At 41.3% G+C, this 12698-nt stretch overlaps 1 protein-coding gene across 5 annotated transcripts in view; it reads left to right on the top strand.

Moving 5' to 3' along the window:
- Positions 1-12698, top strand: part of EYA2 (EYA transcriptional coactivator and phosphatase 2) — a 99522-nt gene that overhangs the window by 32896 nt on the left and 53928 nt on the right. For 4 of the 5 annotated variants that reach the window (XM_038166473.2, XM_072026629.1, XM_027442840.3 and 1 more), the window contains 4 exons: positions 7045-7163; positions 9056-9100; positions 11835-11883; positions 12514-12656. In XM_038166473.2, coding sequence (XP_038022401.1) covers positions 7055-7163; positions 9056-9100; positions 11835-11883; positions 12514-12656 — 346 coding nt within the window. In that variant the 5' untranslated portion in view covers positions 7045-7054. Of the gene's footprint in view, positions 1-7044; positions 7164-9055; positions 9101-11834; positions 11884-12513; positions 12657-12698 lie in introns of those variants that run through there. The other variant, XM_072026630.1, reaches the window with a different exon arrangement.

Raw genomic sequence — 12698 nt, 5'->3', positions numbered from 1 at the left:
GGACTGAGCAAAAAGGGTTATGTTTCCAAAGACCCAGTAAGACTTGAAAAGAGGTTGACAATATGTGCCCAAGGGCAGTGAGCAGAGGGCATAAATTTGCTGCTCTGCTGGGGGGCACTTTTTGCCAGGCTATTTCAGAAAGCAAATGACATCCTGCTTCATTCAAAATGAATACTTCCGTCTGATGTGGCTTTTTTTTTTTTTTTTTTTTTTTTCCTGTCTTATCTATTCTGTGCTGGAGAATAACACTCCTGAGTGCCCCAGCCCCAGACGCTGCCCTACAAGCTGTACTACTATGAATCCTTGTACTTCTTGTGTCTGCGATGGGCTGGGCGATGATAAATCCAGACACGCACTGCTGCTTTTATTGTCCGATTACGTCAGCGAAAGGCAGCTCTCAGGAACACAAACAGCCTGAGGCACGCTGCCCTGCAGGTCACCTTGAAAGGCTATCTTGTCATCGTGGCTGGACTGTCAGTCTCATACGTGAGCATTTTTGCCAACTCAGGTTTAACTTTATGCCCCTTCAGCCTTTCCTGCATACATCTATCAGCTGAACTTGTGTGTGAGCTGAGAGGCATTATGCATTGTGGGTTTCACCTGCTGAAGCGTTTTTCAGTTCTCGAAGTGGGAGGAACAAAGGATCTATTATGTTATCGATGGAGAGAGAGCATCCAAACTGTGTGAGGAAGAATGTACTGACAGAGGAAGTGAAATTACTTTCCTCTGCTTGAAATTCATGGAGAGATGTAGCCAAAATCTTCAGGATGGGAGACTCCCTGCTGTTCTACCACCTGGAAGGTGACAGCGAGATAATGGTGTTTTCCCTGCACTGGGAAAGCATGGCTCCCAGATACTATTGGGAGCATAATTGTGCGAACTGTAAATCTTAATTCCTGGTGAAAATTAATGAGACGTAGCAGGTGCTTTTGAAAAATTGACCCAAGGAATAAAAACAACAAATCTGGTATTTCCTAGGAATTAAGGAAAGACAAACATTTAGGATTGGGGCTTTTTTGTTTTGTTTCTTTCTATCAGACGGAGTTGAGAAATCAATCTTCTCACTTTTTTTTTTTTTTCAGTTACCTTTTAGTAATTCACTTCTAAAACAAGGAAGAAATCAGACTGTCTTACTTTTTATGATGAGAAGCATTGGAGTTGTAAAGTTTCAGCTTTCGACTTAGGAATCTGCACCATTTTTGAAGGAGAAGAAAGGTGAAAGCAGTTAATCAAATAACGAAAACCAGATAAAGTCATGGAAGCAAGATAAAAATGCAGCCCTTGTAATTAGGCTGCAGTATCTGTCTCTACTCCTTCTCTTCCCAGCAAAGCTAAAGCAGAGGACTTGGCTTGTACCAGCCCTGCCTAGGGCTCTGCACTGGCATATGCATACGTTTAGGAAGATGTAGTGGTTTTAGCTTTTATTTGGTCTCTAGCCAGGTATCAGTAAAAATTGAGAAGATCATTACATGGGGTTGTTGCAGGGAGAATCCTTTCTAGATCTGCCTGTGTCCTCACCAACAAACTTTCTTTGCAATTTCTTACTCCTTCAAACTATCTTATTTCTCTCATTGTAGGATCTGCGAGGTATTTCCTATGGGCAGGAGTCCCATCTTTTGTTTCTTATCTGCTTCCTTATGCAGGGCTCCTAGCTCATAAGTTCCTCTACTGATGGCAGATGCAGAGCTTGTTCTCACCACCAGGTCATCTTTTTCCCCAGGCTGTCTTCTACTGCCGGTATGTCCTTTCTGAAGTGTACCATCGGCCTCCCAGGGCTCAAATAACCTTGTACAGTCTGCCGCTGGGGCAAATGCTCTGCTCCTCCTCGTTCACATTCCAATTGAAAACTCTCCAGGCAGACTCCCATGACAAAATCCGATGCCTCCAGAGTAGAGATGGAAATGCTGATGGTCCTGAGATGTCTTTAGTGTGTTATGAGGAGGGAGTTGCAAAACCATTTAGAGCAGCCTGAGAGATGCTTTAAATTATGCCCGAGCAGCAGAGCCCAAGCTTTGGAAAGAATCTCCTTCATCTCTTGCTGGTGCCTTCTGGCCTTTCAGCTGTGCTGAGCAGAGCTGTGGAGCGGTTGCATGTGCCCACAACACCACGGTGGTTTCCTGTTTCAGCCTTTCAGGGTGCCATCCATCAAGCTGCTATCTGCTTCTCATCGCAGCCAGCACCCAGAGCACCTTGCTGGCTGGCTGTGCTGGGATCTGCTTCGGCGCTGCACTTGCACCTCCTTTGAGTACTTTGCTGGAGAGATGTGGGACTCCCCCAAATATTGATCCTCAGCTCATGTTGGAGTATTTTGAGCTGGGGTCTGGCTTCACTGCCTTCAGAACTTCATTGTAAAAGAAAATGTGATTTGTAGATTACTCCAACACCTTGAACAAAAATTTGAAACTTTAAAATGTTTAATTTGGCATACCAAGCTTCAGAGCGACTGCAGTAGGCTTTTATTCTTTTTTCTTCCTAAACATTCCTGAAAAGAAAAGGCTCTGTTCTTGGCAGAGATTTTGTGGGCCAACTTTAAGGGCAAAATACATTTTTTTTTTAGTAGGGAATTCTAATGGAAAAGCTGAGCACCAAATTCACACAAGGTTCTTCTTAATTATATAAGCCAAAAGCTCTTCCAGATGTCTGTCAGCCCAGCATGCTAGATGCTGCCATCACTGGTTTTAATAAAAGCTCATATTCAGCAAATTTACTACTGATTTACTATATATTACTTAAGCCAGAAAACGTTTTTGCTCTAAAAAGCAAGCAAATGAAGTCGTGATATTTCCATCAGTTGCACTCCAGCATGTCATTCACTGTGCTAACGTCCCGTCCACGTCCCATTATTTTACAGAAGATTTTCTGTAGGTTGCCACAACTAAAATTGGAATTTCAGAAACTCAGAAACTCTGTGAAGAAGTACATGAGCATCAGATTCATATGAACAAATCGGTAAATGGGGCATGCAAAGCAAGCAAAGCCACTAACAATGCAAAAGTATACATGACGTGCATGGCCAGACAGGCTTTTCTCTGGAAAGCTACCTGTTTGTACCTGCAACCAACAACACACCCTAAAGAAAAATGGAGTCTGGGGAAGAAAAAAAAAAAAAAGTTTTAAAACAAATACAGGGAAGGGTGACTTTGAATATAAAGAGATTAGCTAATGAAATCTCTGAACAATGATGTAATTAAAGTGCATTAATCATTATAAAAGATCATTTCCCTTTAAACATCTGCTCCCGTTCACTTGGCAGCAGTCTGGGCAGTGTCATGAGTGATAGGGTTTGGGATTGTGCTGAAGGGCGTGTGGTACCTGAGGAACAATGTGCAACATCCCCAGCCTGACAGGAGCTGGGATAGCAGTGCTTTTCCTAGATTCAGGCGATAGCGTTAAGGAAATCAGGAAAAAATCAGACCTCATTTACAGTAGAAAGGAAAACCTGTTATAAATCTGAACCCTGCATTTCAAGCAGTGCAACCAAAATTTCATTTTGGTGCCAATTGATTTGAATAAAGTGATTCCTCAGGGAAAAGAGGCCCTGTTCACCTGCTGCTTTCAGGGGAAGTCTTAGGAGCCACAGTCGCTCATAGGAGAGACCTCGTTCCTGCCCCAGGGGAAATAAGGCCCACCACATCCTTCCTGACTCCTTCCACTGTTGCAGCCTGGCTGTGCAGGCAAAAAAAAAAAAAAAAAGTGAAATTAGCCGTTTCAGGAAAATCTCCTTTTCCTCAGGCGCAGGCAAAGTGTGCAGAAGGGCCGCAGGCACTCCTTGCTGCCTGCCAGCCTGCAGCTGCTCGGGGCATCCCCTGCCGCCCCTCTTCTGAGGCTGCCTGCGGAGCTGCTGCGTGGGCTTCAGAGCAACCACTGCGTGCAGGTACTGCTTCAGAGCTTACCTTGCCACGGTGCTGCTAGGGCTTAGTGACATTGCTGGTGGGCTGTGCTTTGTGTAGGCTCAGGTCAGGAGGCCTGGATTCCCATTTTAGTGCTGTTATAAAATTCTATTGCTTAGGGAGAGATTTGTAAAGCAAGAAGCAGTTTTGGTATCCTTGTACAGATCTGAAGCCTCATCACATTTTCATGCTTTGGTAGCATGGGCAGTGATTGCAGGCACGGTTGGTGTCCCCTGTGCACCTGTGTCTGTATTTCTGTCCTGCTCTACCTTGGTGTGTGTCCAAGGCAGGACTTGTGTTTGCTCTTGCAGGGACACGCCTGAAGGTGGAGCACTTTGAGGGGCTCTAGCACCAAAGAGCCAGCTGTGGAGCAGTACCTAGTTCTACCCTAGTCTTTCTTAGCAAATCTACTGGGCACAGCAGTTGGGGAATGTGGATCACACAAGCAGTGGATCCAGAGCACTGTATTTCTACCCTGTTGGTCATTCACTGCTGACTTGAGGTCTCCTTCGTGGCAGGTAACCAGACAGCCTTTGCCAACCTCTGGACTTGATACTACACAGAGGGCAAAAATGCACATGCCCACGTGAATTTGTAAGGGAGGCAGACAAGGCGAGTCCAGATTCTGTTTGGAGAAGGGAGGAGGACTGGGGCTGTGCACCTTGTACATGGTTATGTCGCTTTTTTCCCCTTTTTGGCAGTTCTGCAAATTCCCGGAGGATGGGTGCAGAGTGTCTTCCTAGCTGGTAGGTAGGGGAAGTGAAAATGAAATCAGCATTGGTCTTTGCTGTTTAGCTACAGATAAAATCTGATCTGTGCCTGTTAATAACAATATGTACCCTCCCTCTCAGGAACTTGCAGTCTTTATAAAAGTGATTGGAGAAGTTCAGATAAAAAGTATGTAGTTTGTAGTATGTTCTCTGATTCTCAAAACTGGTAAAGCCATACACTGGCTTTTAAACAACAACAACAACAAAAAAAAAAAATCAAAACAAATGTCCTTGCTTCTTACAGAACTGCCTAGATTAGTGCTGCAGAAGCCCGGTGTCAAGAGTTCAGATTTCCATGCTGTTGTCTTCAATTTCATGATGATTTAGGCATGCTGTGCAGTAAGTGCTGTGCTGTGCACTGCTACTGGCCTGCTGCTGCTGTGCCATCTCCTGTCTTCATAGCCCAGTTAGGTCCTGCTGAGAGCAGGGATGTGCCAGCCGCCCGTACGGGCAGTGTGTTCAGTGCTGCCCAGAAAGGGGAGCCCATGCAGGTTGCCAGGATCTGCTCACCACCATGTCCCCTCTCTCCCATTTGCTCTTGCTGTTCTAAGAGCACATTTGTGTTTTTGGAGGTCCTGCTCGGTGTGGCTGTGGGAAGAAGTTTGAGCCCTTTTCAGATAGATTTCATAGAATCATAGAATCATAGAATATCCTGAGTTGGAAGGGACCCTTAAGGATCATCAAGTCCAACTCTTGACACCGCACAGGTCTACCCAAAAGTTCAGACCATGTGACTAAGTGCACAGTCCAATCTCTTCTTAAATTCAGACAGGTTTTAATGGAGAAAAGGTCTCCTGCCTCTCAACACCCCCTTACGAGGAAGTTGTAGACTGCGATGAGGTCTCCCCTCAGCCTCCTCTTCTCCAGGCTGAACAGGCCCAGTGCCCTCAGCCGTTCCTCGTACGTCTTCCCCTCCAGGCCTTTCACCATCTTCGTAGCCCTCCTCTGGACACTCTCCAACAGTTTCATGTCCTTTTTATACTGTGGTGCCCAGAACTGCACACAGTACTCGAGGTGAGGCCGCACCAGCGCAGAGTAGAGCGGGACAATCACCTCCCTCGACCTACTAGCGATGCCGTGCTTGATGCACCCCAGGACACGGTTGGCCCTCCTGGCTGCCAGGGCACACTGCCAGCTCATATTCAACTTGCTGTCTACCACGACCCCCAGATCCCTCTCTTCTAGGCATCGTGTGCGTTTTAGAGAAGAAAGAAGGAAAGAAAGAGAGAAGGAAGAAAGAGAGAAAGAAAGAGAACTGGCAACTTTAGCTTTAGATTTTCTTTGGCTGGCAGCTTTGTAGTTCCAGCCGCAGCCACTGGCTGTGCAGTAAACAGGGGCAGAACCTTGTGGGAGTAAAGGTGCCTAGGAGGCTGACCTTACGTAAACGCCATCGTGTATCATGCAGATAAATAACACACAGTTTCCTTGCTGTACTCTCCTAGATGACTTTACCCAGTCGTGCAAACATAGATGTGCAGATCTTACTGCTGTATTTTGGTATCCATCAAAAACATCCAGCACTTCAAAGGAAGCAAGTAGCTCTGTTTTAAGCAGGTTTCCTTGGAGCCCACTTCCAAAAAGCTGCACAGGTGGAGTTAGGCACATGTATCAAAAGCTGTGCTATTTAGATGAATAGATGTGTTCACATGTGTAGGGTCTGAAAGAATGATTTATTCAGTCTCTTTTCTTAAACTCTTTGTGAAGCACAGTTTGTAGGTTTTCATTATTTTGTAAACCATGCATGCCCACAAATAACTATGTTTTTCTTTGGAAACTCAAATGCTATATGACATAGATTATTCACTTGAAATTTTCAGTTAAATCAGATGAGTTTTTAACGTGAAAACGTTAAAAACGTGAAAGGGACTGTCCTGGTATCACTGCCACCCAATGGTCAAGACTTTGTAGTTGGGATCAGTCTTCCAGGGTATATCCAGCAGAAAGCAGGATTAGCCCAGACACCTAAATCTCTCCTATCACAGGTACCAACCTTCCTATCCGGTAAAAATACACAATGCTGTTAACTGCCCTCAGATTCATTTTCAGCCCTAAGTAGTCTGTTCTGGAACCTCAGCACTGGTGGGTGCATCCTTGTGCTGCTGGCATTAAGGAAAGATGGAAATTTAGTTTTTGGAAGGCAAAATCCAGGAAGAAAGGGAAAGCATTAATCAGATGGGCGTAATCTCCAAGGGAAGAAGTAGTTCATTGCAATTCAGCATTTCCCTTTGATGAAAACTTTAGTGAATGTTATTATGTGGAATTTATATGAAGCCTGGGTTTAGGTAATCAGCTTTAATATTTATACTCTTAGGGAAAAAAATTGAATCATTAGTAAGCATGCATAATTAATGAATAAATTATATTTTTCCTTTGTTTTCCTTCAGGTATAAGGAAATGCTAGATCTAGTGATATCACCCAGCCTGACTGTAAATAGAGAGTGCCCTGACAGATTGAAGCTTAACCTTTCTAACATTTATGCCGTGGCTCCAGATGACATAGAAGGTAGGCTGCCTCTTTTGCTCACTGTTTGTTAGCTTTAGCATAACGTGTATGTATATGTAAAAGGAGAGCTGGCCACGTGCATGGCCTCCACTTCTGATAATTAGTTCTGCTGTGTAGCGAGCAATTGAGATTTTTATTTGAGAACATTTGTAGCTACTCCAGTTGTGGCTGAATTCTTTAGTTCAGAAAAGGTTTGAATGCAGTCAGAATTGCAATGTATTACATGTATAGAGGTCTTTTTATTGGAGGTGTAAACACATGCACGTGTGTATGTATCTGTTCACTGGCATAATAGCAGGTATAAAATGTGTTTTGTGTAGAGCTTGTACTTTTGGTCTAGACCCTACTGGAGCCCCAGCCCCAGAGGTGGCTTGAACATTAGCCCTGTGCTTTGGTGGCTGTGCTGCTGCCAGTGGGGTGTGGAGCACAGGGGCTCCTGGGCCCAACAACAAACTGTGCAGCCAAAAAAACATTTTGCCAAAGCAGCCCTGTGCCCCAGTTTGCATCACTCTGAGGTCATTGTTATCATCTCCAAATGGTTTGTCCTGCTGATCTCTGGTCTGAAGTTTCACATTTGGCAGGTACCAAGGACAAATTCTTTCAGTGGTTGAGGCTCTGATGAAAATCTATCTGCTCTTGTCTTCCTCCTCCTCTTCCTCCTCCTCCTCCCCCCCATCATACTGTTCAAGTGAAGGAAACAGAAGAATGTTAAATCTGCTAAAAAAATTATTGGCAAGTGATGCAGCTGAACTAGTTCTTGCTAGTACAATTCCAGCTATTGTTTGCTGCGGTCAGGATCTGTCAGCCTTCCTGTTGGAGCAGAGTTAGCAAAAGACCCTGGCTATTATGTTTTAGTAGTAGGTTTAACCCTTCATTTATAGGCTCTTAGAAGCCAAGGAGATGTTTTGCTTGCATGTTTGCTAAGGCATTAGAAATTGTGTGATTAAAGCATGAACATCATGACTGCCTATTTACAAAAGTAGTCAAAGGGATAAGAATCTAAAGGAAACATCCTTTTAAATGTATGTGTTTGCAGAAAAGATTAGAGCTAGAAATGATTTTTAAATACATCATTTTGTAAACTCCTTGGTGCAGGAACTATTTGTTATTATGCAATACAAGTAAGAGCCAACAGAACACTTGTACCACAGATCAGCAATCTGTGAGTGACAGCTCATGTTGATAAGTTTCTTACAGAAATAATACAGTATTTTTTCTACAGAATGATTCCCTGTGCTACCATGATTATGTTCTTTTCATTGAAAATATTTATTGTTAATTTGGAAAACAGGAAGATACCTGTGTTTTTGTCAAATCTCAGACTGCCAGAGCTGTTAGTGTGATAAATGCACACACGTATATGCTCTGTATTACACATATAGTTTTAATTTCAGCAAGTCTAATAGCAATACTTATTTACATAGATGTCTACTCAGATGTCTAGCTTGCTGTTTTCATGGGTGCTTATCATGATGTGCAATCGTATCAGTATAATTTTCAAATACACATTTTGCCTGTAGATGTACACATTTGGATAGAAACAAATAGCTTTAACCTGCCTTTTTCGACAGTGACAGTGGCATATTGAATATTCACATACAGTAAATCCCTGTTTGGCATTCTTGGCACGTGTATTTACTCTGTATTTATCTCTTTCAAAATTAAAAAATCTGAAGATGTTGTATTTCTGAAATAGAAAAGAAATTAAGCTTACGCTCAAAGTTCCTGTTCTGCTGTTTTTCAAATGTAAAAAGTATTCTATATAACTTTTTTTTTTTTTTTTTTTTTTTTTTTTTTTTTTTTTTTGGTAAAGAGCAACTGATTGGTAGAAATTCATACAGATTTTGTTTTCACAATCTAAAATCCTAATTTTCAAAACTGTTTTCTTTCAGGTAAGTCAAAGCAGATTTTTCACAGTGAGTATGAAGGTGAGTCAGGTAAGCCCAGCTTTGAATTTAAAAGCAGTCTTTTTCTATACCTGGTATTCCTATATCTGTAGTATAAATCTTTGTGTACATTTACATAACACTATCTTTTGCCTTACTATGTTTTATTCAGCTTTATTTATTTTTTTAAAAAACAAAACCTCTCCGCCTCTTGCTGGGGAAATACATTACTGTTAGCCACATTGTAGATGTAGAGAACTAGGGCACAGATACCAGTGGGTTTTACTTTTCTCAGGTGCTTCTGGAATACAGGAGCATAGAGTCTTTATGGTTTGGTTTGTTACTGCCCATAGCACATTAGGGATGTAGAGGATGCACAGTCAGGCTTGAGTTTGTTGTGCAGAAGGGTACAATAAGAGGGGAAAGGCACAGAAAAGCATTCAGAGAAGGGAGAGCAAAGAGTGGGTCATAGAAGTTGATTTTACCGCAGCAGCTGCATTGGGATGAATTTGTTCCTTTTCTTCTTAATATCCAGAAAGAAGAGGGCAAAGCAGGTGTCCAGCATGGCACTAAGAAAGAAATTAGAGTCCAGTGCATGGACCTGTGGGCAGATGCGGTCAGTGTGCAGCACAGATACGCGTCCTCAAGTTGGATTTTTCTCTTAGTAATAATAGTAGGCAGCAATGTCAATGCAGTCATGCCCAGCTCACTCTGAAACCTGTTCCTCATGGTCATCAGTTACCAGAGCCATTTTTCCTAGGATAACTCAGCACTGCACTAACATTTCTGATCTATTCTAACCTAAGAGTAGTTATTAAACACTGCAGTTATCATAGAGAAAAGAGACAGGAGTACACAGATATATTTTTTTTCTAATTTTGTGTATTTTTTATGAAGTGATCTTTGATGATTTCTAAGTTTGTGGGAAAAAGGGCAGCCTCTTTCTTGGAGAAAGTGTGTGTTCTAGGTATTTTCATCTTTTATTGAAATATAATTCTTTCTGAGAAAATGCAGCTCTTTTTTAGTTTTATTTTTACATATAGAAACATTACACAAATTAACATTCTAAAAAGAGAATAATATCTTGTAATACATATTATTTTGTTAAAACTCATGTACCTCCATTGGAGTTTTTCTATTTGATCACTTCCATAAGTGAACAAAGATAAAAATGCATTTTACTTCAATTTACTTTCTTTTTTTTGTCAGATTAAATGTTTCTCTTTTTAAAACTATTTTGATGTAATTTTCATGTTACAATGTAGATTGACAAAGCCATGTAAAATATTGTGAAAGAAGCGTGTGGAGATAACAATATTAAAAAGAGTTAAACCAGGAAGATTAAATATTTCATATGCAAGCATGTCAAAGCTTTTTGGAAATTCTCTGCACGTTTATGGCATAACAAGTTACTTAAACCCATAGGACTACTTGCATGTATTTAGATCTTATGTGTTTTTGTATATTTCATTAAATAAAACATACTTGAAATGTTTAATTCACCAACTTACAAACTGCTGAACAAATGAAGTGATTCTGTCTTGGACAACTCCGTGCTGAGGATAATGCTTCTGTCGCACTGTGGGTACATCCACCTTGATGCATGGGACAGCACTGCAGATGTTTTGTGCCTGGCAGTGGCAATGTGCAGGCAGGGGGGACACTGCAGGAATCTCCCTTTTCACCCAGCGCATGCTTCTGCATTGGAGAGATCTTCTTTTCTGCCTGAGTTTGGGCAGAATTTCCTATCCCATGTAAGAAATTAGATGACAGATGCTAGCACCTAACGTGGAGGGCGGTGGTGCTATAGTCAGCAGAGAACATAACGGTTGATGTTATTCTTCCTGGAGAAACTCTTTGCAATTAGTTTGGTGTGTTGATTGATACAGCCAGCAGATAAAAAGGTTGAATGTGTTTGGCCTAATGTCATTATTGATGATTGTGAAGGTGTGTTGGCATTTATACTGCTTTAATAACATCTCACATCAACCAGGACTGGAGAATCAGAATTTGAATGGCATTATGGAGCCAACCTACGTAATAATACTCATGGTGGCGTTTAAGTATGGTATTTTCCTTATGACTTGTGGGTTTTGACTTACATTCAGGTTTAATTTTTATTTATTTATTTTTAAATCTATCTCTAGATAAAGACGGCATGTTTTTCTTCGCTAGTGTTACAGAACACAACTGTTTGACACATTGGAAAGCATCCTGCACGTTTAACTCATATGCTACATTTTCTAATGGTTTAATATTTTGATTGTTGGCAGGTCAATTAGGTAGATAGTTAACTCAAAAAATTCAAGAATGAGGAGATTTACAGTGTTGTATTTTTTCTATTTATTTTGATTTTATATGTTTTAACTAGCATTTTAAAGAAAGTCAGTCATGATCTAGGAGAGCATTTTTAAAAAAAAGTAAAGGGGCAAAAAGTGCAGTGATCTTAAATCACTTCAGTGACCATATCAGGTGCTTTTATAGCCTTTAGCATGATTCATCCTACCAAAGCCCAACTTCATGGTTGGTACCAGTCCCATGTGAAGAAGAAAATGGTAACTCAGTCAATCAGTAGCACCCTCTGTGAGAAATAAAGATATATTTATTTGTTGTTAAGTGGAGAATAAGTTTATCTGCTTCAGCTTTTTGGAAATTCACTCCAAAACAAAGTCTCCTAATTACTGTATATTTTTCTCAAACTACCAGTTGTAAAAGCAATGGTATCATCTTGGCTGTAGAACAGAACATAATGAAAATCTAAGACCCTTTAATTTTTTTTTTCCAGGCAACAGCAAAGCAGCTCCACATTGTCCTCTCCATCTGTACTCCACAAAGTGAGTGTTTCTGCCAAGTGCTGTGATTTTACAAATGATGTTTTGCTGAATAACCATTTTTTGTAGACTTCTGTCACCTTAAAATACATTTGTCTTAAGCCCATTTACCTGTTCCTCTGCATGTCTCAGGCCCAGTGAAGTAACCAGTTCCCCTAATCTTGTTAGATATGGAGTGAAAGAAGGTTTGACGTACTGTGTATTCGTACCTCTGGGAATCCAAACCTTACCACTTTGAATGTTGCTTTGTATGTTGGTGACCATAGAGGAATATGTTAAAATGTCAGAGGTTTGCCATGACCCTTTGTTGTTTGGCAGACTCAACATGAAATATGGCAATCAGAGTGCTGAGTTGTGTTGTGTTTTTTTTTTTTTTTAATTTGCATGTATTTTGCAGAGTTGAAATAGACCCAATGCATATATGCAGCTTTATCTTAATAGTTTATATGAGGAACCATATACTGAAACAAACTTTTGCCCCAGCCTAGTAAACTCTACACTCCAAAATATTCACCATCATTGAAGTATATTGATAGTATTTTATCAAAATGTCTAGAAATGTTTTACATGTACTCTAGAAGATCATGTATAATAACTATTGCCTTATGCCTTCTGCTTTCTTGTTCTCAATAGACATTATCCCCATATAGTGACAGTCTCATCGTTCCCAACAATGGCAACATATGGACAGACTCAGTACAGTGCGGGAATCCAACAGGCTGCTGCATACACTGCCTACCCTGCTCCTGGGCAGCCCTACGGCATACCCTCCTACAGTGAGTACTCAGATACCATGTTACATTTGAGGACATCTTCCT

The sequence above is a fragment of the Anas platyrhynchos genome, chromosome 21 (genome assembly GCF_047663525.1).
Source record: "Anas platyrhynchos isolate ZD024472 breed Pekin duck chromosome 21, IASCAAS_PekinDuck_T2T, whole genome shotgun sequence".
Taxonomy (NCBI): domain Eukaryota; kingdom Metazoa; phylum Chordata; class Aves; order Anseriformes; family Anatidae; genus Anas; species Anas platyrhynchos.
Note: the sequence above shows the minus strand (reverse complement) of the source record. Positions and strands in the feature narration are given on the sequence as shown.